General features: G+C 41.2%; 1 protein-coding gene across 1 annotated transcript in view; it reads right to left on the reverse strand.

Annotated features, from left to right (window-relative positions):
• Window positions 1-24,137, reverse strand: part of LOC123998075 (microtubule-associated serine/threonine-protein kinase 3-like) — a 54,910-nt gene that overhangs the window by 18,010 nt on the left and 12,763 nt on the right. The window contains 16 exon segments of the mRNA XM_046302953.1: window positions 327-449; window positions 680-781; window positions 873-1,038; window positions 1,313-1,445; window positions 1,529-1,667; window positions 1,816-2,024; window positions 2,303-2,391; window positions 3,939-4,000; window positions 4,121-4,253; window positions 4,458-4,559; window positions 7,087-7,296; window positions 7,436-7,511; window positions 9,153-9,310; window positions 11,887-11,965; window positions 16,815-16,887; window positions 17,756-17,844. Coding sequence (XP_046158909.1) covers window positions 327-449; window positions 680-781; window positions 873-1,038; window positions 1,313-1,445; window positions 1,529-1,667; window positions 1,816-2,024; window positions 2,303-2,391; window positions 3,939-4,000; window positions 4,121-4,253; window positions 4,458-4,559; window positions 7,087-7,296; window positions 7,436-7,511; window positions 9,153-9,310; window positions 11,887-11,965; window positions 16,815-16,887; window positions 17,756-17,844 — 1,943 coding nt within the window.

Raw genomic sequence — 24,137 nt, forward strand, 5'->3', positions numbered from 1 at the left:
TGATAGCACCCTTTTTCTAAGCGTGTATGGCTGTGTTACCGCAGGCGGCCCATTCTGATATTTTTTCCACTAATTGGTCTTTTGACCAATCATATCAGATCACCTCATTTTCAGAGCTGAACTGTATGGTCAAAAGACCAGAATTTGGCTGCCTGTCTAAACGCAGCCATACACTGTTAGTTTTAGGAGAACAGCCTATGTATGCTGCGTTCGTAGCCAGTGCTCACTTGGAAAAGATATGTACATTTCTATGTGACTTCTCTGTTTAAATAAAGGATAAATAAAAATACATGAAAAAAGACCACTTGTGAAGGTCTGCCACGTACTGTCAAAGTAGCTGGTGTCGTCCTCCGCTTCCAGTTGAGGGATGAATTCTGCTTTCTGTCGCAGTAGCCCGTTCCAGTCCAGATGCAAGAAAAAGCTGTGTCGTTTGACCTCAGGTGCTCCTCCTAGAACAAAATGTATTTTTGTAGATCACAGTCATGTGTGCAGATTTCAGAACAATAGCCAACAGCAAAACGTCAGACCGGGATGATGTGAAATGGATATTGGTTCCAATATCTACACTAGCGCACCACTAAGAATGAAGCAACTGAACATGAATTTCATGTGAGATTGGACATGAATTCCATGTGGGGTGTTAGTAGGACATTGGAATGCAGCAGAGTGGTTTACGTACCTGTCCCCAGGCGCTCCAGAGGGCTCTGCCTCAGCAGCCGTGTGATCATGTCCTGGGCGTCTGCAGGTAAAGCTTCGTCCCCATCGGGCCAGGTGATGTCATCTGTACGTCGGGCAGGCACACGTTAATCTCCACATTGAACACCATTTGAAAAAGCCTATACACTGTTTATATTCCATCAATGGATACTTGCCACTGACAACTTGCCCAAAGAGTTCCTCGGGCGTGTCCCCAAAGAAGGGCACACATCCAACCAGGAACTCATACAGGATGACTCCCATGGCCCACCAGTCTACTGGCTTCCCATAGCCCTGTCTCAGTATCACCTCTGGGGCTATGTACTCTGGGGTGCCACACACCTAGAGAACCACACCGATAATGATGAATTATACCTTTAGCATGTGTATTTTTAACACATTGACATTTAGTTACACAGTAGTTATGAGATGGTACACCTATACTGGATTGAATATTTGACCTGGTGTTAGTGTGTGAATATGTGCTTTTGTGTTCAAGACATGTGTCTGGCATTTTCGGTATATTGTTGTCCTATGCCTTACTATGGAACTGAATGTACTTTATTTATAGTGAAATGACAAATAGAGGGTTAAGTTTTACAGCACTGACTCCCACCTGTTTGTCGATGAACTCCCTGGTGTCTTTCTCCATGTGACCCTCATACAGGTTGGTAGTCATGTTCATCAGGCCAACTCTGGACAGGCCAAAGTCAGTCAGTTTGATGTGGCCCATAGAGGTGATCAACAAGCTGCAGGGGGATGGAGAGAAATGTTCAAACTACACCTTCATCAACTTGAGCTGTGTAAAGACTAAAACTGGTTCTGTACTCACTTGTCAGGTTTGAGGTCTCTATGGACGATGCCGTAGTTGTGAAGGTACTCTAAGGCCAGCACAGTCTCAGCAAAGTACATCCGGGTCATGTCCACAGGAAGGGGGCCCATGTTCTTCAGCAGGTTGGCACAGTCCCCACCTGCAAGAGATGACCAACCGTTTTGCTTCAGCTACGAGAAATCATGGGTAAGAACACATTCACCGTTCCAACTTTTTTCATTCAGTCCGCCTCTTTTAGAAACATGATAAACACAGTAGTCTTGGGGTAGATCATCATATGACATTACCTTCCACATACTCCATCACCATGCACAGGTGGCGCCGTGTCTCGAAGGAGCAAAACATGGAGACCACGAAGGGGTTCTCAGCAAAGGTCAGGATGTCCCGCTCCACAAACACCTGCTGGATCTGGTTCCTCAGGACTAGGTTCTGCCGGTTGATCTTCTTCATGGCGAAACGCTGCCGGGTGTTTCTGTGACGGACCAGGTACACAGCCCTGCCAACCGCCACAGGACAAGAGCCATGGTCATACAAGACCTCCACATTGATAAACCATGACTACAGGGGTAGGTTAATTCATAGTAAGTGGAAGTGTGTTCTATTTTTTCAGTAGTCTAAATGTTTACCAATCATGACATAAGTCTACAGTTGACCTTTTAACTTGAACCGACTATTGCTGAGTGCATTGATTTATAGTAAATATGTCAGCTAATAGCTAATTGGGAGTTGTTCTTTAGTTATTAGTGTGGTTAACCACCTGTCTGTAGCGCTTACCCATAAGCTCCATTACTGATGAGCTTGATGGTTTCAAAGTCACTCTCCAGTGGTTTCCTTCGTGTTGGGGTCTGTGGACACTTGTTCTGCTGCAAACAGTGCAAACAACAAGAGAAGTGTCATGACTATCCACGAGAATCCAAACAGGTCAGATCAGGTTTGAAATGAATAACTTCAACCAGACCTCCTCTCACGTGCAGAGGATGGAACTGGTGGGGATTAACAGCTTGCGTTCTGTTGTAAATCAAAAGAAGATTCAGGTCTCCCTCTCCAAATTCACTAAAGGAATGAGTCTTTGTTTCAAGAGACTTTTCCCACCGAAACTCTAACACTTTCAAAAGCGAATACTGGAACAATATTTCTAACATAGAACATGGGGAATGGTCAGAGGCAATCTATAGAACACTAATGTCATAGTGTTTGTTATTTGGTGGTGTCATTAAAAATGTTATGAAGGAAATACTGTAACTTGGAAAGTATACCCAATTCCATCTGATGTGTTGTGCATGTAATATCAAAAATGGTTAAAGTATTTTTGTTAAGTGAGGGATGTGATTTTAGAATCCATCCACTGTCCTAACGAAAGTGAATTTAAGTGGAACTATTCTACTACTCTGTTCAAACCATCGTATTACGCTACTCTCATCACCCCACTGGGAACCATCGACACGGCTGGCTAGCCTATCTTCAAAGAAGCATCTTCAGGGGCGAATGGAAGGAAAACCAATTCTGTAGTTCTGTTCAGGACTACATGACAAGTCACCGGATACCGGACAACGACAGAGAAGAAAAACAGTAAAAGAGTTGTTGGAACCCTTTTTCTGGACAATCAGAGCCTTACAAGTGTGCTGCGAAAAGGCCCAACCCCCATGCCAAGGCCATGTCCAATGAGATAGATATGGAATTTCACGTAACATTCATGATTTCTTACTCAAAGAGGGCGGCGGTTCATGTGCAAAGTATATGATACAGTAAATGAGTAGTTTCTAAATGTACTAAGGTTAAGTGTCTCTGTCCCTCTCTGTCCCCCCCCCCATCCCCACCTCTTTTGTAACAAGCAGCCATGTTGTTGTCATTCCACTAGGGACCTGTTTTTAACCTATGAAGTGTGTATGTTAATTCTGTATTACCATTTACTTAGCTTGTAAATAAATAAATAAACCAATTTGTGTAGTACTGAATCATGAGGCTCAGGTTTTTGCAGATGCAAGGAGGTTACAACTGTTCAGAATGATAATATGATACAGGTTTATGATTAATAAGTTGACTATTAGGTCTAAAGACCTTTAGAGTTTCATTTGGGAGATGGTAACTCTTTAAAGAACCACTCATGGTGCCCCACAAAATTAGTTAATTGTTACATGATTAATTTAATTGGATAACAATTAAACATATTTAGGTAATTGGATAAATAACAGTCTTCAGATTAATGTTAAAGTCAAGTCACGACAAGTTAGGAGGCTCACATTATAAAGAAGGTGCCCAGGAACTCATTATCCGACTGGCACAGGTATGATTACATAGTCAGACTACTAAATTAAGTCATGTAAACAAAGCTGCTATCAGGACCTATATTGTTAATTGAAAGTCCTGTTATTTTATTCTGCAGGCTCTATCAGGGTGGCTAACTCCTTACCTCCACCGACTCATCAAACTTCACTGTCATTGACGGAGCAGACTGTTCAAGCTGTACCATATCTAAAAGAGCAGGGGAGAAAGATATGATTGAACAGCAATGCATGATATTTACTGGTTCTGGATGTCTGCCTCAAGTGCGGTAAATTCAGGTCAATGTTATGGCAAAAGAGGTACCAATACCATCGAGGGGGTCGCGAGTCAAGCCCAGTTGGTTGATGATGTAACGTGGAATGTCCGTCTTGATGCCCTGGCCCTCTTTGGCATGACCCTCGGCTGCCTCCAGCAGATGATAGAACTCTTCCGGGTCAAATTCCTGCCAATTACACGCAAGGCCCATTAAATTAGATTGGATTAAGGTGAATAAAATCACCTAGCCATGAAAGAGCTTATTGGCAATGCAGTGGCTTAAAAACCTTCAATTCCCCAAGCAACAACAGATTAAGAGAGACTGCTTTCCATCGCTCTCAACAGAATCGCTCTCATTTTCAATCAGAATGAGACTTTCTCTCCATCTCACCAGGCACTCGAGCAGCCTCGCCGGTCGGGATATGATGATGAGAATCTTCTTCACCAGCTGGGTGATGACGGATACCTCCTCGCTCTCCGAGCGATCGTACGCCTGAAATGCAAAGACAAAATGTTTTGGCTTTTTAACAGCATAACATGGAGATGATCAACTTTGTTGAAGACACAGAGATCAAAAAGAGAAAAGTCTATTCACATCTTTCGCCATAGCAAGAACACAACCACCTAGCATTAAAGCTAGCATACTATGTCCAAAACAACCTAGCTACATGCAGAATGATGACAGAATAGATATCTTGCAGAGATAGGTCCTGTCCAGAAAGAAACCCTAGACCAGGGGTATTCAACTCTTACCCTACAAGGTCTGGACCCTGCTGGTTTTCTGTTCCAGCTGACAATTAATTACACCCATTGTCCCAGGTCTAAAATCAGTCCCTTATTAGAGGAGAACAATGAGAAAAACGCAGTGGAACTGGCTTCAAGATCCAGAGTTGAGTTTGAGGGCGCTAGCCCTGACCCACTGGGGACACACTCGTTGAATCAGAGTTGTTTCCACGTCATTTCAATTAAATTACATTTGAACCAATGTGGAATAGACGTCTGTGCAGTTGGTAGACAACTCTGTAGATCTGAGAGGACTGGATAAGTGTACATAATATGGCAATAATTCCACCCAAATGCCGAGGGGGAAGGAGCTAGCCGCTAGGGGTTGTTCATGGACAGGACCACACAGTGCAGTTTCTTTTCAAATCTCTTTGGTGCCTTCAAGGGAAGAAATTACACTTGTGCTTGTTAGAAAATACTTCAGTGGATGATCAATTCCAGGGAATAGATTGTTCTACAGTACACAAATCAGGAAGCCAATGGTTCTTAAGCCCTTACACTATGCATCAGTATAGGAAACCCAATATAAGCATTGTAATCATGTTCTAGTTCACGAGGATCAAGAGGCAGAATAGCATTGGTGATTGCTGCTGTGTCCTTTGAGGTCAGGGGCAAGTGTCTGGACAGCTGTCAGTGTACAGACACACAAAAAGAGGACAACTAACTATTTACCACACATTACATTAAGTGAGTTTGGCTTCAAGACAAACTGTCTGCTCAGGTTAGAGCAACACTGAGTTTCGAATAAGGGCAGCTCTGCGGAAGAGAATGCCTGAAGTCTTATCTAGATGAACCACCTAGACACAGCAAGAATGCAGTGAGAACTCTTTTGAATTAGATGCAAAACAGGAAATATGTTGTGCATCATGGAAAGACGCCTCACTGGAAACAACCCCACGGGACCACATGAGACGGGCTCAGTCAGACTCATAAAAAATGAAAAACAAGCCAAAGCAATGAAGACGAATGTCTTAAGAAGGAAGCGAAAAGTAATGTGTCCCCCTGAGCAGATGGATAAAATGTGGCAACATGGGTATCCCCACAATGCGTCAGAGAGGACGTTACATTAAACAAACGAGAATATTCCTCTTGCGTATTCCGAAAGCCCCGATTCAAACAGTGAGTCATCGACGTTGAGTCTGCCTTGAATTAACATGGCAAGTGTGACAAACTGCACTAATGAAACCACATAACTAACACGCCCCCCAAAAACAACTTATCTATTCCTCAGGTTGACATATCCATACCGTAGTTTTGAGGATATTTCGGTACAAGAAAACTGGCCATGTCAATGGATAATTTATTTCACTGTATGGGAACACATTTATCATCTCAGCTGTGCCCCTGCCATGCCTGCTATCTGAAAGTACACACTGGCTGTACACACAGGAGAAAGATGTTGCCATAGAAACAACCATTCCATCATAACAGTGATAAGACCATAGAATTAGAATACATTAGTAATTTAATAGGATCTATACGGATAAGAGAGTACAGATCAGTCGCACTACCAATTACAGGGAAATTCCATTTCCAAATCTATTGTGCACTTTAGGGCTTGAGACTGTCTGGCTAATCGTTTCTCTTGGCCCAGGCTCAATCAATTCCTCTTGATTTAGCGCTATCACATTTGGATGTTTAACTGATGAACAAGTAGTTCATTTATACCCAGCAGTACTAATATGGTAGGGTTGTCTCTACATGTATATGGACAGTTTAATGATGTTGATGCTTCCCTAGACAGACAGCAAAATCAATGAGGGGAGGACGTGATGTAACAGGCAAAGTTCATTGTCAGTGTTGGCATGAGGTTTTGCTCACTCAGTCACTGTTAGTGAACAGTGAACCGAAGCTAAAGGACAGAAGCCAGAAGATCCCTCAGGAATTGTTTAAATGCCTTCAATTTTTCCCTCTGATGCCAGACTATGGTCTTTCTTTTTTCATTCCTCCGGTCTTAACCTTTGAGAAAAACTCCATAACCTCTTTAGAAACGAATAAGGACAAACTATGAATATTTAAAAAGTAGCAGTAGAATCTTAAGCAAATCATGCAAATCATTAAACAATGGGTAGTCTGAGGGAGCAGACTCAAGTGAGAGTTATCGGCTGATCACATTGTTGAATCTAAGATATCTATCAATATCATGGACAGTTATCGGTCGATCACATTGAGGAATCTAAGATTGATAACTATCACATTGCTAAACCCAGACACAAAGACATTTGTGGACAACCCACCTCATGGAGCAGCTTCTCCAGTTTATCCTGCAACTCCACAAAGTAGCGCAAGGTGACCAGGCCCGTGTGGGACTTGTCCAGACAGTCTCGGACCAGCTCCACCAGCTGGTGCTGGATGAAGCCCAGTACGCCATCAGACAGTGGGAGGGTGCTTTCTGAGGAGCAGGCAGTGACGATATCCAGCAAAAGCTCCTCCATCTGCAGTGTGGCCTAAAGACAACACACATTCACAAACACACACCAAAGCACTTGTTACGCAAGATCAGAGAGCATAAGTGTTCTGATTATTGCAAATACAAAGAGACATTGCCTCCTGTACAAAAAAGGGGGAGAAGACAACACGACATACCTTAGGAAAACGTTCTTTGTAAACATGGTTCATCATGACGACCTCATTATCAAATGAACCCATTGTTCTTGCGGGGCTACAACAGAAAAGGACATGAAGCTGGTCAATTTCTATTATTCCAATCCAACCAAATGGACTGACAGAGCTCGGCCGTTCTTATTGGGTGGGTGCAATCTTTTGAATAATGGCAAAAATTATTATCCCACAAATATTTATTGTGGAAAAGTGACTGTGCACCATTTTGACAAAAGAATGTAATAGAATCCCTTCAAAACATCTAAATCAACACGTTATTTTACTTCCAAGCTCATGTCCTGTTTTACTGTTACTTTATATTTTTTTTTAAATAATATATATATATATATTTGAAACTTCAGTATTAGGTAAGAGACTAAGATACTGTAAGTTATTGACCACATCTGTCTGGCCCATATATCCAACAAACAGGGCCTTAGTTTCCCCCTTTTCCTGCTTAAACTCATTGTCCAAGAGTTAGGGGGACAGAGCAGAAACACCCCCCATCCACAGACCCATTCTGTTTTTTTTTGCCATGAAAGAGGCCTCTGTTGCAGCTGATGGCAACCTGCCCACCACACCCTGCAGCTGCTGCCCCCCCAGCCTAGCAGGTTCCCGCAGTGCTCTGCTAGCAAACCACCCACACACGGCACACCACACCATGCCTCGAGAACACAGTGAGCTGATGCCTGCGGAGCATGGTACACAACGCTGCTCTCTTCTCTGCCTTAAGCCTCACAGCAGTAGGGTATTTTGAAATACAAACGGTACGATTTTCAATACAATATTTGTTTAGTTTTTTTGTGTTTGGGGAGGGGGGGTGCTTATAAGTTAACTATCAAAGATGTGCCAAATACATCATCTCCAGCACAGGGCTCCAGCGATGCATTAGGTTTGCTAGCTAGTAGATAGCTTGCAAGATCAAGCTTCTTGGTTCCAGCAGAGACAATCAGTTCCCTCCTTGATCAAGATCCTTGCTGCCTCATTTTATTTAAAACAAAAATAGTGTGTACTGCTGGCAATACCGTATACATTGGTATGGGAAAGGGGATATATATTTAGTTGCACAAGTGAATGGATTCAATCAATTAACCGAACCCCTCTGAATCAGAGAGGTGCGGGGGGGCTGCCTTAATCAACGTCCACGTCATCAGTGCCCCTGGGAGCAGTTGTTGTTGTGGGGGGGGGGGGTTGTTGACTGCCTTGCCGGCTTAGGGATTCGAATGCTCATCAACCGCTAGGCTACTTGCCGCCCGCTAGGCTACCTGGTACAGGAATGGTATGAAAATCTGAATACCGCCCAACCCCAGTAGTGAGCTTAGCCAGAGGTCAACTTGAGGCGTGCTGAATATTGGCAAATGCAAAATACTTTGCTTTACTTTGAATACAGGAATGACCACATTTGGGCTGAACACCCTTTGTCAATACTGGCAGCAGGGTTGGATTGCACAAAGCAGGATTGCTGGCTGGCTCCAATGTAAAACCTCCACTGACGCAAGTTTAGTCCACACCTAGGCTCTCTCTTGTTTTGGAAGTACCAATTTGCATGTAGTAACTTCCCATGTCTGACAAAACAAAAAAACTCCACAAAAACAAACGTAAGGTGATGATGCATTAAATCTCATTTTGATGATATATCACTTCATTATTATTGTTCAAGGACGGCTCATTACAGTTCAGGCAAGGGGTAACTGCTGGCTACCTGAGGCTGTGGGAGCGAGGGCGCATGAACGGTGAGGGTCGCACTTCCTCGTCGGCCACATTCTCCGAGCTGAGGAAGTGCTTGAACAGGAAGTGGAGTTGGTCTTGAGTGGGCTGGTAGGGCAACTGGTGCAGGCGCTCCTGGGAGGAGGAGGAGGACTGGAGAAAAAGAAGTACATATCTTTCAAGGGTTTAGGTAAATGCCCACTCAAAATCAACAACATTATCCCACTGACATATGTAGGAGAACTGTGTTTGACATCATATTTTAAAATTCAAAAGCCAACACTTTATCCTAAAAGATGGAGGATCGGTATCATATTTAGGACAAGAAAACTGTTATCTTTTTATTCGATGAAAAGCACACACTGGCCACTTCTGGCAATCTGTCCAATTTTTCACCCCATGAGTCCTGAATAGCAGTGATGTCCCTTTTCTGCCTGCTCATAAAGAGGTCACGGAGGACCTCTGACAGGCCTATTGTCCCAGTCTGACCTCGCCGCATGTGCCAGGTTTTACCTCATTAAACTCCCTAAAAGTGGAGGAACACACAGCCTGTTCTCATCTCAACATCTTTCTCCTACAGACCTTAGATTTTTCACATTGTCTCATGTCGTTCCCCTACTCTGTACTTTAGTTTATTAATTAGACCATGTCATGACACTGATGTTACATTTGCAAAGCCCTTGGTTAACAGAGATTCTGGGAACATCAGAAGGTGGGGGGAAATGAACTATATTCTGGTAATCAGACCAACTGAACATATGCGGTGGTACTTAATGAATATGATGTCAGTTCGGTTGTCATCCGAGACATTGTCATCAATGATAAGATGACAAACTCTACAGTGGAAAGTCTACACATCAGAGTTATCGGATTCACATGGAATTGTTGTTCAATTTTCATTTTTGAATATGAAATTCTTTGTGATGGATGAAATGTGATTTTAGCTTCTAAAATGTGAGATTTGAGTTTTCATAAGATAGGACTGCTCAATCAGTAGCCCGCCCCTGTGAAGGGACATGGGCTAGAAAACTTTTCAAACACCCCCTCATCTCCCTTGACGACAATATAACCTCCTGTTCCGAAGACGACGGTCCAATGTCAGAATGGTTCAGATAATAACTACAGAACGAAGCCAACATCAGCGTGAGCTTTGGTTGCGAATGGTATGAACTTTGAACTCTTATTCACTACAGAAGTGATACCTCCTAGCCGTTGAGTTAGCAACAGCCGCTGCAAACGAGGGTTCGGGAGGAACAGACAGAGTATCCCATCTACCGCACAACGACATTACTACAACGTATTCAATTTACCAGCAGAGACATTCTTCAAAGGACAACCTACCGAAGCGCAGCTCAGAGTAAATATTTATTGCGTTTTCCTTTTCCAAATGGGAAGTAATTTAGAATGCATAAGATACTGTATTTACGATAGCGCAGCTTTGCCCTTTGTTCCTCAGTCTTCCCGCTCTTTCACTCAAACCCAGCCCCTTTTCTTTTGTGTAACCAGCTGTCATATCTGTTCCGGCTTTAGGGACGTTTTCCTTTATGACGTCATTTGTAATCAAGTTATGACTGAATTATGTGTATGTATAATTCTGTGTGATTAGTTAGGTATTTAGTAAATAAATAATTAAACCCAATTTTGTATTGCTAGTTCAACTTGTTAGCCAGGGTTCGTGCAGATAACCAAGAATTTACAACTTTCAGATGAGACTGAATTAAGATGACGATTAATATGGACTGCTATTGATGTAAAATATTACAAGGTCTTTAAGAGTTTATTCAGAAGATTACAGCTCTATAAATATTATTTTGTGGTGGCCGACTCTAGTTAATTACATTTACATGATTAGCTCAATCAGGTAATCTTAATTACAGATAAATTATTTTATAGAATAGCATGTCATATCACTTAATCCGGCATAGCCAAAGACATGACAACCATTTTTTTTAAACGAGCACACACAAAACTTGAAAAAGCAATAAATACGAGTAAAATCATGGAGGATAACAAAGTCTGGGACTTATTTCCATTGTGGTCCTCTTGAGACAAGATGGCTAGATATAGTGTCACGCAGGACATTTAGAGGGTAAAAGGAACCAAGTTAGTCTGTCAGAAACATGGACGCTGGTGGATTTGTGAGCAGAGGAGTTTGTGTTTAGGGTTTGTTGAGACATATGAAGAGCAGAGTCCTAATCTCTCATCAGTCACAATAGAGTAGTGGTCCTCCCCTTCCTTGTAGGAAGAGGAGACTCCACTGCTATAGAGCCCCCACACTTTCTCTCTTATAGAATACTTACACAACTTAAACGTATTCTGATGATTATGTTAATGCATTAACAATATTCACAGGGTAAGAAAAATATAAGATGAGGGCATTTGAGTGCGAACCACTAAGACACCAGACCATTGATAACTCTCTTCAAAAGCATCAAATCATATTACGAGCACAAATACAGAACATTAGCCCATCACGTCACACTTAATATATGCATGTCCTATGGACATTATCCACCGCAGGCTAGGAGTCAAACATGATGGCTCATTCAGACAGATGATGATTCCAGTCAGGATTTGTCCTGTCAGGCCACATGGTCAGTGTACATACATCGTCTCTGTCAGCCTCAGACGTATCCTGTATATTATCTTGTTTAATGTTGTGGTGTTGTGTAACTGCAGTTTTATATGGCCCCTGTGGGAGTGGAGTGGGGTTAGGTTTAGAGACTTACAGAGACGGTAGAGCTGGGGGGATTGGTTCCGTAGCCGGAAGAGGGGAGGGACGCCAGAGACCATCTTCTGCCTTCCGTTCTGGTGAAAAGACACGCATTGTTATGTAACCTTTTATATTTACATATCATATCCCAAACTCCCTTATAACACATTATGTCATCCCCGCACTACAACGCTTTGTGGTGTCTTGTTATTACTTTGTTGTTCATGTAATATACATTGAGGGATTATGTTATGTGTAATCAATATGCACATGTCACAGTGTATCTGGGCTGAGGAAATAAAAGGGGATTTTATATTTTAGTTTGAGGAAATGTGGTTATCAATTTAAAGCTGGGCACAAGAAAAGCATGAAGGACAATAGGATAAGCGAAAGAAGTACCTGTCAGTGCGAGCCATGTGGCGGAGGTCACGGCAGCAGGAGAGAGATGGTGAACATTTTGAACTGTTACATCTCTCTACAGTCTCATGCTTAGACCAAACATGACTGTGATAGTGAGCCACTGACCTGTGACATTTCATTTGACATATGAAGTCTGACACAATTGGCTTATGTGTCAGTCTTAATTTGTCTAGCCCAACACCAATTTAAAGAGCAAAGAAATGTGCATAGCACTTTCATTCTTTCTACTGTAATCACCAGGGATATGGGTCACTGACATTAGAAGGGGCTCTTGTCCAGTGGAGTTCTTTTTCAGCCCATTTCCAGAGACATTGTATAAAACCATGTATTTTCCAATCACATCTGGGTTAAGAAAAATCACATTTATCTAGATTTGCATAACCAAAAATGTGATGTGCCTTTATTCTAAATCAGAGATGGCTGTTGCCATCAGGAATCTAAGTGTTTACAGGTTGCACTGGAAAATCCAGGGTCGTGAATAAAAGGATGTTGAGTAACTGCGAGCACACTGCTGGCCAAATGTGGTTTTGAAGAGGATCGGATGAGAGCCTACTGTCACGCCTTGGTCATAGTATTTTTGTGTTTTCGTTATATATTTGGTCAGGCCAGGGTGTGACATGGGTTTATATGTTGTGTTTCGTATTGGGGTTTTGTAGGCATTGGGATTGCGGCTGAGTAGGGGTGTAGCATAGGTTTGGCTGCCTGAGGCGGTTCTCAATCAGAGTCAGGTGATTCTCGTTGTCTCTGATTGGGAACCATATTTAGGTAGCCGGGGTTTCACTGTGTATTTTCGTGGGTGATTGTTCCTGTCTCTGTGTAGTTGTTCACCAGACAGGCTGTATTAGGTTCACACGTTCCGTTTGTTGTTTTTGTATTTATTAAGTTATTTCATGTATCGTCATTTGTGTCATTAAAGACATGAGTAACCACCACGGTGCATTTCGGTCCGACTCTTTCGACGAACGAACGCCGTTACACCTACTTAAAGCAAATCGCTCCAGCTTAAAGGATTGAGCAGTTCTTGGTTGAACTTTACGACAACCGCTATCAAACGCATTGTAAAGACATCAACGCACTTCAATCAACAGTCATTGACTTTATATTTATACATCGTTGCACACACACACAGTGAATGGTCCTGGTGCACCAAAAAAACTGTGTTGAGGGAAGCCAGTCTGGATTTGACTGCACTCCAACCACATCACATCGAGAGCAATACTGACAGAATTACTTAAATTCTTGCATTTCTTTGTTTTGTTGTCCTCCGGTGGCTAGCTAGCCAGCTAATTGTCCCTTTCCTAAATGAGCAATGGTTGGAGATAAGGATTTGGACTTGTAGTTTTACTTCATTCTCCATACTGGCCAATGATTATAATGGTGATTCTGAGCCAACCATAAATTCATACATTGTGCCCCTGGCCTGAGAGGATGGAAGTGCAATATGCACAATAGCTAGATGTGGAAGGCTAATGTTAATTACAGTGGTGTAAAGTACTTAAGTAAAAATACTTTAAAGTACTAAAGTCGTTTTTTTTCAGTATCTGTACTTTACTATTTATATTTTTGACAACTTTTACTTCACTACATTCCTAAAGAAAATAATCAAATTTTTACTCCATACTTCTCCCCCTCACACCTAAAAGTACTCCTTACATTTTGAATGCTAAGCAGGACAGGGAAATGGTCTGATTCACAGACTTATCAAGAGAACATCCCTGGTCATCCCTACTGCTTCTGATCTGACAGATTCACTAAACACAAATGTTTCATTTGTAAGTAATATGAGTGTCGGAGTGTGCCCCTTGCTATCTGTAAATAAAATTAAAAACAAGAACATTGTGCTGTCTGGTTTGCTTAATAAGGAATTTGCAATGACTTATACTTTTACTTTAGATACTTAAGTACATTTTATCAATTACATTTACATTTGATACTTAAGTATATTTTTAACCAAATACTTTTGGACTTCTACTCAAGTAGTATTTTACTGGCTGACATTCACTTGAGTCATTTTCTATAAAAAGGTATCTTTACTTTTACTCAAGTATAACAATTGAGTACTTTTCCACCACTGGTTAATTAGCTAAAGTTGCCCATGAAAGGAAGTTAGGCTAGCAAGCAAGCATTTTAGCCAGGTAGCCTTGGACAAAAAATAAAAGCATGTACTGTATGACAGAGTCATAGCCCATTTTGTCAACATGAAGGAGAGGAGGATGGCATTGGTGTTTCTCTACAAGTAGGGTGAGTATATATATATCACGGTCACAAGGCATATGAACCAACAAGTTATAGAGCAAACATAATTATCACAACAAATACAGCACCAGTCAAAAGTTTGGACAGACCTACTCATTCAAGGATTTTCTTTATTGTTTACTATTTTCTACTTTGTAGACATCAAACCTATGAAATAACACATATGGAATAATTTAGTAACAAAAAGAGTGTTAAACAAATCTAAATATATTTTATATTTGAGATTCTTCAAAGTAGACACCCTTTGCCTTGACAGCTTTGCACACTCTTGGCATTTTCTCACCAGCTTCATGAGGTAGTCACCTGGAATGCATTTCAATTAACAGGTGTGCCTTGTTTAAAAAAGGTAATGTATTTGAGCCAATATGTTATGTTGTGACAAGCTAGGGGTGGTATCCACAAGATAGCCCTATTTGGCAAAAAGACCAAGTCCGTATTATGGCAAGAACAGGTCAAATAAACAATGAAAAATGACAGTCCATTATAACTTTAAGACATGAAGGTCAATGCAGAAAATGTCAAGAACTTTGAAAGTTTCTTCAAGTGCAGTTGCAAAAACCATCAAGCACTGTGATGAAACTGGCTCTCATAAGTGTGTATTCATGGACCGCCACAGGAAAGGAAGACCCAGAGTTACCTCTGCTGCAGAGGATAATTTCATTAGAGGTACCAGCCTCAGCAATTGCAGCCTAAATAAATGCTTCAAGGAGTTCAAGTAACAGACACATCTCAACATCAACTATTCGGAGGAGACTGTGTGAATCAGGCCTTCATGGTTGAATTGCTGCAAAGAAACCACTAATAAAGAACACCAATACGAAGAAGAGACTTGCTTGGGCCAAGAAACGCAAGCAATGGACATTAGGCCCCTGGAAATCTGTGCTTTGGTGTGATGGTGCTTTTCTGGTGACACTGTCAGTGATTTGTTGAGAATTCAAGGCACACTTAACCAGCATGGCTATCAAGGGATTCTGCACCAATACGCCATCCCATCTGGTTTGCGCTTAGTGGGACTATAATTTGTTTTTGAACAGGACAATGACCCAAAACACACCTCCAGGCTGTTTAATGGCTATTTGACCAAGGAGAGTGATGGAGTGGTGCATCAGATGACCTGGCCTACACAATCACCCAATCACAACCCAAATGAGATGGTTTGGGATGAGTTGAACCGCAAAGTGAAGGAGAAGCAGCTAATAAGTGCTCAGCATGTGTGGGAACTCCTTCAAGACTGTTGGAAAAGCATTCCTCATGAAGCTGGTTGAGAGAATGCCAAGAGTGTGCAAAGCTGTCATCAAGGGAAAGGATGGCTACATTGAAGAATCTAAAATATATTTTGATTTGTTTAACACTTTTTTGGTTACTACATGATTCCATGTGTTATGTCATAGTTGTGATGTCTTCACTATTATTCTACAATGTAGAAAATAGTAAAAATAAAGAATAACCCTTGAATGAGTAGGTGTGTCCTTTGACTAGTACTGTATCTTGTGATATGGCTTTTTTTTCCTGGATTGGCTTCCCCAGTGATTTTACCCACGCACCGCTTCTGCGCACACACACAGCTACATCAATGTGTACTGCTGTATAGACCCACACTTGACCGGAAAACCTCTTGCTGTGAGGTTAGGAGATTGGTTGAAAATGGTTAAAGCGCTACTATCCAGAGTGACTTACAGTATAGTTAATGCATTAGTCTTAAGGTTTCTAGGATAAAATAAAACATATCACAATCATGGTGAGTAAAATGTTCCTCAATAAAGCATCTATCAACAAAGTTAGTGCTAGTCAGAAAAGACAAGTGTGAGTGTTAGTGCAAAAAAGACAAGGGTGTTAGTGTTGTGCAGTACACTTCCCTAACTTTAGGGGGAATCTTGTTCCACCATTTGGGTGCCAGGACAGAGAAGAGCATTGAGCGTGACATCATTGCATTGAGTGTGACATCCTTTCTAAACCCACATTAAAATGGCAAGAGGGACGCGAGCAAGCAAACGCTGAAGGGGAGGAATTAGAGGAGCCGACTGTTTCTCGACCTCTTGTGCGTGCAACGCCAATGGTCTCTCCATCAATAATGAAACGCTTTTCTGTGTTTGATTAACGTAAATGGTTTTCAAGGAATGAGGACCAGGTGCAAGAGTGGTGGAGAAAGACTGGTCTACTACTCTAGAGTAAGTATGATCTGAAGGTAGAGGAAAATGGCCCTTAGAATTCATAAACACCCACACAAATAAACATCCAGAGCTTAAGTGTAGCAGGGTACCAAAATACCTGCGAGTGAATGGGAAGTTGAGGGAGGCACAGGTGGATACATTCCGGGGGCTGTCTAGGGGACTGCTTGCAGCTGAAAAAAAAACAAGGGATGATTACCATCATTACATTACATTAAGCTTGGATAACAAGAATAAGTCATTCAAGCTTCTTTTCAAATATTTTGAATAACGATGAAGCAACCTCTAAGGAGGGAGGCACGTCTCAGCTACTCCAAGTAGCTAGACTAAATAAAATCTCACATAGGTCTGGTGTAGGGTGCCAAACAAAGCAGCAGTTATCATCAAAGGCCATTAATCGAGAGGAGTCTATGTGCAGTTGTAAAGTAGAATTTGGTTCGTCTTTGATGGTGACTGGATTGTTTTGTACTCAAGACACAAAAGTTCATTAACATGCGAGCTGTTTGATACCAATTAAGCAACTGTAAACTAAATGAATGTTTAATTGTGCCACCTAATAAGATAAGCCTCAACATAATTGAACTTGAAAGAGAGTGTCTGCACATCTCTGACATGTAGGCCCTAGTACAGAAATCTATTCATAGGGTGCACCTGCTTGACAACTAGGAGTGATATACACTCCCATTGATTCAAATGCTGAGGGGAACACAAAACCAAACACTTTACTGAAGAGACAACTTTAGACAACTTTTAAACTTTTTTTTGTTCCTGCCCAATAAGATTTATTTATCTTCCTTTCTACAATCAGCACAGCATAAATCTACAAAAACTTTTAGGCCCAAACGGTTAGTGTGACAAATCTAAAATATTTATATTTGCAGTAAAGGAGTTGGTTTTTCTGCTGTCGGAGTAGTACAGCGAACTCTGAAACATTCAAACGTGTCAATGGGAGGGCATAGGTCTACCTAGTGTAGTGCAGGCCCCAAAAATAATACGTTAGAGTCAAACTTATGTTCCTGTGATTGTTTATATGCTTCTTACCGGTGTGGACGGAGAGTGGGGAGAGAGGGCGTGACAGAGTGGGAGATGGTGTCCCCACGCCAAGACTCTTCCTGTTGCTGCTCCGGCAACTGTGAAACACAAACAGGAACAGAGATGTCAGTCACCAACTACAACAAAACACTTAAGTCAACCATCTTGCAGTGCTTAAAAAACACAGGTTTTTTAGTTCCGCTTTGTAAATAACAAATGGGAATAGTTCAAGACACTTTGAGAAAATAAACTTTGACATATGATTAGATCACCTCTGTTATGCAGAGGTGATCTACTAGCAGAAGTCATGAAGTCATGAACTACTAGCAGGCTGGACAACCTACACAGAAGGGAAGAGCAGCACTGAGAGAAAAATATTTTATGGAAAAAAGGAGGACAGAAGCATCCACACACATTCTGTCCAGTCTTCAGTACCTGCAGAGAGCCTTACAGACTACTATTACAGAATGCAATAGGACAAAAAGGCACACACCTATTCCTTCGACTGAAACAAACCAGAGGCCAAAGAGCATTTACCCTCAACCAATATCACAACACCTAAATAATTGATGTGACCTACTCAAGGCCTTCATCCATCTACTGTAGTCAGTCTACCATTCTCACAGTCACTGCCATGCTATGCCCCACCAAACAGTGTTGGCATCGTGTTGTTATTGACCTGCTGTGCCCAGAAACCTATGATGACTAGAGACTGAAACTTGAGGGAATTAAGTACAGGGCTGGAACACAACAGGACAGATTAATAACACGTTTGTCAAACATGACAAAAAAGTGACACCATAAAAAAGGTATTTAAGCAGTACAAATATACCAACCAATACTTGCCATAAGCAACAGGACAGGACAGGTCATTGTAAAAATAAAAAAAGGGGTGCTTGAGTATTTAATAGGTGTAGGGACAGTCGCCTAGGTCCTATGATGATCTTCAAAACTTCAATATAACCAAAAGCAACATAATTGCAAATGGCTTTTGTAAACTGTGAAGCAACAAAATATGAGGGGGGAAACATGCATTTCACTTTGAGTATTGGCCTTGTGTATCAACAGGCGAGACAGACACAGACAGTTTATTATAAAGACTAGGAGGAGTCAAGTGAATCATCTCCTGGATTTGAGCAGAAGGGGCCCAATATAAAGGACATAATATGGTCACATGGTGACCAATAAGGAGTAGATATTAGATCTAGGATGGTTTGCACAGTATTGAACACAAAATGCCACGTGAAACAAGAATATGCTTATTCTGCATAGTATCATTGTTTTGAATCTCAGACTGTAGACAGTTTTTTTAATACCAATTTTGTTCCCTTCTCGTTATAAACAAACCTTATTACAGACTTAAACACCTTTCCATAACTGTACTGTAGAAAACAAATATTCACAATCAGCACATTCACTAAGCACTGACCACGTTTACCTAGCTGCACCCTCAAACAAAAACTATTTGGATAAGACAGCGTATGACAACAATATCGAAAGCAAATTAATGAGCCAATGACGCGTCAGCATCAGCTATTTTTATCAGTTATATATAATGTAACGAGAAAAGTTGTATTACATTGTTACCGAAAGTGTGCAATGGACACAATGCAACAAAGTTGCGGTCAATGTGTCCATCTGGGATGGACTTCTGCACCATAGACGTGTTCTTTCAGAGACTTGTCTAAAAACGCCAGGAACAAGAAAAAAGACTAAAAAATAACAATACAAACACATTAAAATGTCAACAATTTGTTTCCGTTGAGCTTGGCTAAACAGCTAATATCAACCTACCTTTTTGATCGTTTTAGCATCGCTCCTGATTCAAAATGCAACTTGTTTTGGATTGGCACTGCGGTCCAGCAACTTGGATCCGACATAGCGGATGTTGTTTAGAACGAAAATAACGCAAATTCCGATCCAAAAGAACAAAGAATTCTAAACGGTAGATACAGGACCCCGGGTAGACCCTCCATCGCTGTGGAAGTCTTTTGTGTTGGAATAGTTAGCCAGTTAGATAGACTTACAACCTCATTCAACTAACTGCTTCATGATTGATGAAGCCAGCTTTCGGTAGCCCATGTTCACTAACTAGGGACAATTAACCAACAGATGTAGGTGCTTGGATATGGGACTAAATAAAGCGACGGTGGAAAACGCTCTCTTTTGCCAGTACTACATCGTTGGCTGATGTGGCCTACCATTCCCACACAGTAGACTTCTACGACGCTGAAAACGAATTGTTGCGACGATGAGGCAGGTAAACGATGTAGTTGGGATATACTATAGTCGTTCGTGCGAAGGGGGGGGGGGTAACCTCTTGAAAGCCCCCATTGGCCCTTATGCTACCAAAAGTGGTTCATGCCAATTTCTTCTTCTCTGGTATATTGGAAATCACACAATGTAATGTGCATCCCGCCACCTTTATTTATTATTTTATTTTCCCTTTATTTAACCAGCTAAGCTAGTTGAGAACAAGTTGTCATTTACAACTGCGACCTGGCCAAGATAAAGAAAAGCAGTGCGACAGAAACAACAACACCGAGTTACACCTGGAATAAACAATTGTACAGTCAATAACTTAATATAAAGTCTATATACAGTGTATGCAAATGGCATGAGGTGGTAAGGCAATAAATAAGCCATAGTAGCAAAGTAATTACAATTCAGCAGATTAACACCGGAGTGATAGATGAGCAGATGATGGTGTGTAAGTAGTGATACTGGAGTGCAAAAGAGCAGCAAAGTAAATAAAAACAATATGGGGATGAGTTAGGGAGATTGGGTGGGCTATTTACAGATGGACTATGTACAGCTGCAGCTATCGGTTAGCTGCTCAGATAGCTGATGTTTAAAGCTAGTGAGGGAAATGTAAACTCCAGCTTCGGCGATTTTTGCAATTTGTTCCAGTCACTGGCAGCAGAGAACTGGAAGGAAAGGCAGCCAAAGGAGGTTTTGGCTTTGGGGATGACCAGTGAGATATAACTGCTTGAGTGCGTGCTATGGGTGGGTGTTGTTATCGTGACCAGTGAGCTGAGATAAGGCGGAGCTTTACCTAGCATAGACGTATGCTTATGCTTAGACTTGGAGCCAGTGGGTCTAGCGACGAATATGTAGGGAAGGCCAGCCGACTTGAGCATACAGGTCGTAGTAGTGGGCGGTATAAGATGCTTTGGTAACAAAACGGATGGCACTGTGATAACCTACTATGCGGGATGTAAACTGCATTCCCCAACCAACTGAACAGTATACCAAAAAAATAATTAAATAGACTATATCAAACAGCTTTTCTGTAAAAAAAAAAAAACCAAGACATATCTGACTCCTACACAGGCTCAAGGAGAACCTGGGAGGGCGGGTCTTCCGACACCAGTACCATTTGCAAGTCTTCAGTCCCAAAAATGTTCTGCCGCAGCCATAATAATGCAGGTTCCTTAGACTTCTTTGAGACTTGTGTTGTACAGTTATAACTATGGCAATGAATGCAACAAAATCCATCTTTTTAAGACCGGGTATATTTTGCCTGGCAACAAACTTACTACAAGCTGTGGTGTATCCACTACCATATCCTCACTAATATCACTTGTTTTCTCAATTATTTTAAATCGCCTCTGCTTAGGAGATTCGATTGACCACTCAAACATTTGCCACCTCTATCTCCTTCACCCTTACAGGGCACTCCAGGAACTCAGGATCATGATCCCTACCACAATTGCAACACCGTCATCCTTCTGCACACTGTTCTTTAGTATACTGTTTGTCTGTACACACTTGAAACATGGCCAAATCCTTTACAATTCTTACACTGCAGTAATTTGGGGACGAAAGCTCTTACGGCGTATATTACATAACCAAGCTTCACATGCATAGGTATTTGCTCTTCATCAAAAAACAACAGGACCGACAGGCTCTCTTATTTTTCTCCATTCGCCCAGTGTGTCAGACATCGGGCACCACCCACTCCAGGAATTCTCCTCAGGTATTCAACCTGAACATCCGTCGTCACCCCTGAGAGGACTCCTTTAACGGGTGCTCTAGTCCAAAGTACAAAACACAAAACTTCTGTTGTCTGGATTCTTTTGAGGCCCACTGCAATCTTCCTCTGCTTTTCAGAAATACAATTAATCAAAATAAAACCACTCCTGGTCACTCTGACAGACTCCACTTTTCCAAGCACAAACGTCACCATTTGACACATCAAATAGGCTTCCCACATATGCATCCTTACTCAACAAACACATCCCAACAAGAAGCAATTCATTATCATTCACACACGTATCCTCCACTCCAATTTTACACAATTTCCCTTTTGTTCCAGTATTCGATACTACAAATTTGCTCAACCCACTGCTTGAGTCGAACTCACCATCCACTTCCGCCATCTTCCTGGTCCCCTCTTCATGCACATTTTCTCACGACCTCCTTAAAAATAAAGTAAAGGCCCCTTATATTGTGGAGAACCAAAGTAATCAAAATCAAATATATAAATATATGAATATATAAAATTCATAAACAGCCTAATTAAATACCACATAATGGAAGATGAAATTAAATAAATACAAATGTATTGCATCAAATGGATGAATAATTCAATTCAATAACACTTGAATAAAAACATCTATGGAGATAGGCATAGGCCTATAAGGTTAGGCTAAAACCATATAAGGTTAGGCTAAAACCAATGCGAGACTGTTGCTCTACAATAGGCTTCTTTAATTCATTACATTTAAAACCAATTGCAGCTTCCATTCTTGTGTTGAGCATTAAAACATAAGGATCTCATATTTAAAAAAAATTCAAGACGAAAATCAGTTTTGCAAGGAACTGGGAGATCATCAACATAGGATAAACCTATTTAGTGTAATGAGTTTTCATTATACATTTCATGTTAATATAAATTGTCAGTACTTTTTACATTCCATTTGAGTCATTTAGCAGTTGCTCTAATCCAGAGCGAATTACAGTTAGTGCATTCATCTTAAACTAGGTGGGACAAATACATCTGTCCTCAATTAAGTACCTATCAGCAAAGGCAGAGCTAGTAGGGAGAGGGTGGGAGTAAAGAGTGACTGTTGTTTTTTTCCTAAACTATCAGAGTGCTATTGACTGACACAACTAAGATCTGGGTGTGGCTCTGGTGTCAAGAGGATTTGTTTCACGTCTTAATCAGCCACAATGGTGACAGAGTCCTCCTAGAGACCCTTAAAACAATTCATGTGTTCACAGTAATGCCAGGTATGTCGACCATGTGTATTACATTGAAACTACATTCTATGGGAGTTTTTTGTTCTGCAGATTTGTGTCTTTGTGAATTCTTATTGTGTCAGGCATAGGTGTAATAGGTGGCAGGGAAGTCAGGCGCAGTAGAGTCAAATAGAGTTTAAATATGGAGTCTTTTAATAAAGTTCCATAACAATAAATGTACAAACAAAACATGGGTACGAAGACCCGACGCGCACCTATACAAACAATAACACTACACTGACAAATCAATCTCTGACAAAGACATGAAGGGAAACAGAGGGTTAAATACACAACAGGTAACGAATGGGATTGAAAACAGGTGTGTGGGAAGACAAGACAAAACCAATGGAAAATGAAAAAAGGATCAATGATGGCTAGAAGACCGGTGACGTCAAACGCCGAGCACCGCCCGAACAAGGAGGCAACGACTTCGGCAGAAGTCGTGACATATTGTAAAAAAACAAATGCCTGTGCCACATCTCTTTTTAAGTTCACAATCATACAAATCATGCCATAATTGTATTTTATTTTTTAATACCCTCACAGTTTGTGTACTGTAAGAGATAATGAAAAAACGTAAATATTCACAAATGAATGATTTATGTATGACAATACATCTAAGAGGCAGATTAATTAACTATGGGAGATACTTAATTCATTATCTTATTGTTGAAGCCTAGTGAAGTGTATATTGTGATGAGGTAAGTGCTGAAGTCGCTGTGCTAATACAAAAGGCCAGCCTCTCAAATCAAGTGATAAATGAACACACTTTTACATCTGAGAGGGACTCAACTGTGTGGCATGATACATACATTTGTTCTACAGACCTACAGGTAACATTTGCTAAGCACTCCAAGGGGCAAATTATCTAAAGTGATGAAGTTAAATTAATAAATGCAGTTAAATTCAGAAGTAGACTGCAAAATAACAAACATACAATATGAACACCTGCACCTGCTCTACATTATGAACACCTGCTCTTTCCATGACATAGACTGACCTGGTGAATCCATGTGAAAGCTATGATCCTTTATTGATGTCACATGTTAAATCCACTTAAAATCAGTGTAGATGAAGGGGAGAAGACAGGTTAAAGAAGGATTGTTAAGCCTTGAGACAATTGCGACATGGATTGTGTATGTGTGTG

The sequence above is a fragment of the Oncorhynchus gorbuscha genome, linkage group LG02 (assembly GCF_021184085.1).
Source record: "Oncorhynchus gorbuscha isolate QuinsamMale2020 ecotype Even-year linkage group LG02, OgorEven_v1.0, whole genome shotgun sequence".
Classification (NCBI taxonomy): domain Eukaryota; kingdom Metazoa; phylum Chordata; class Actinopteri; order Salmoniformes; family Salmonidae; genus Oncorhynchus; species Oncorhynchus gorbuscha.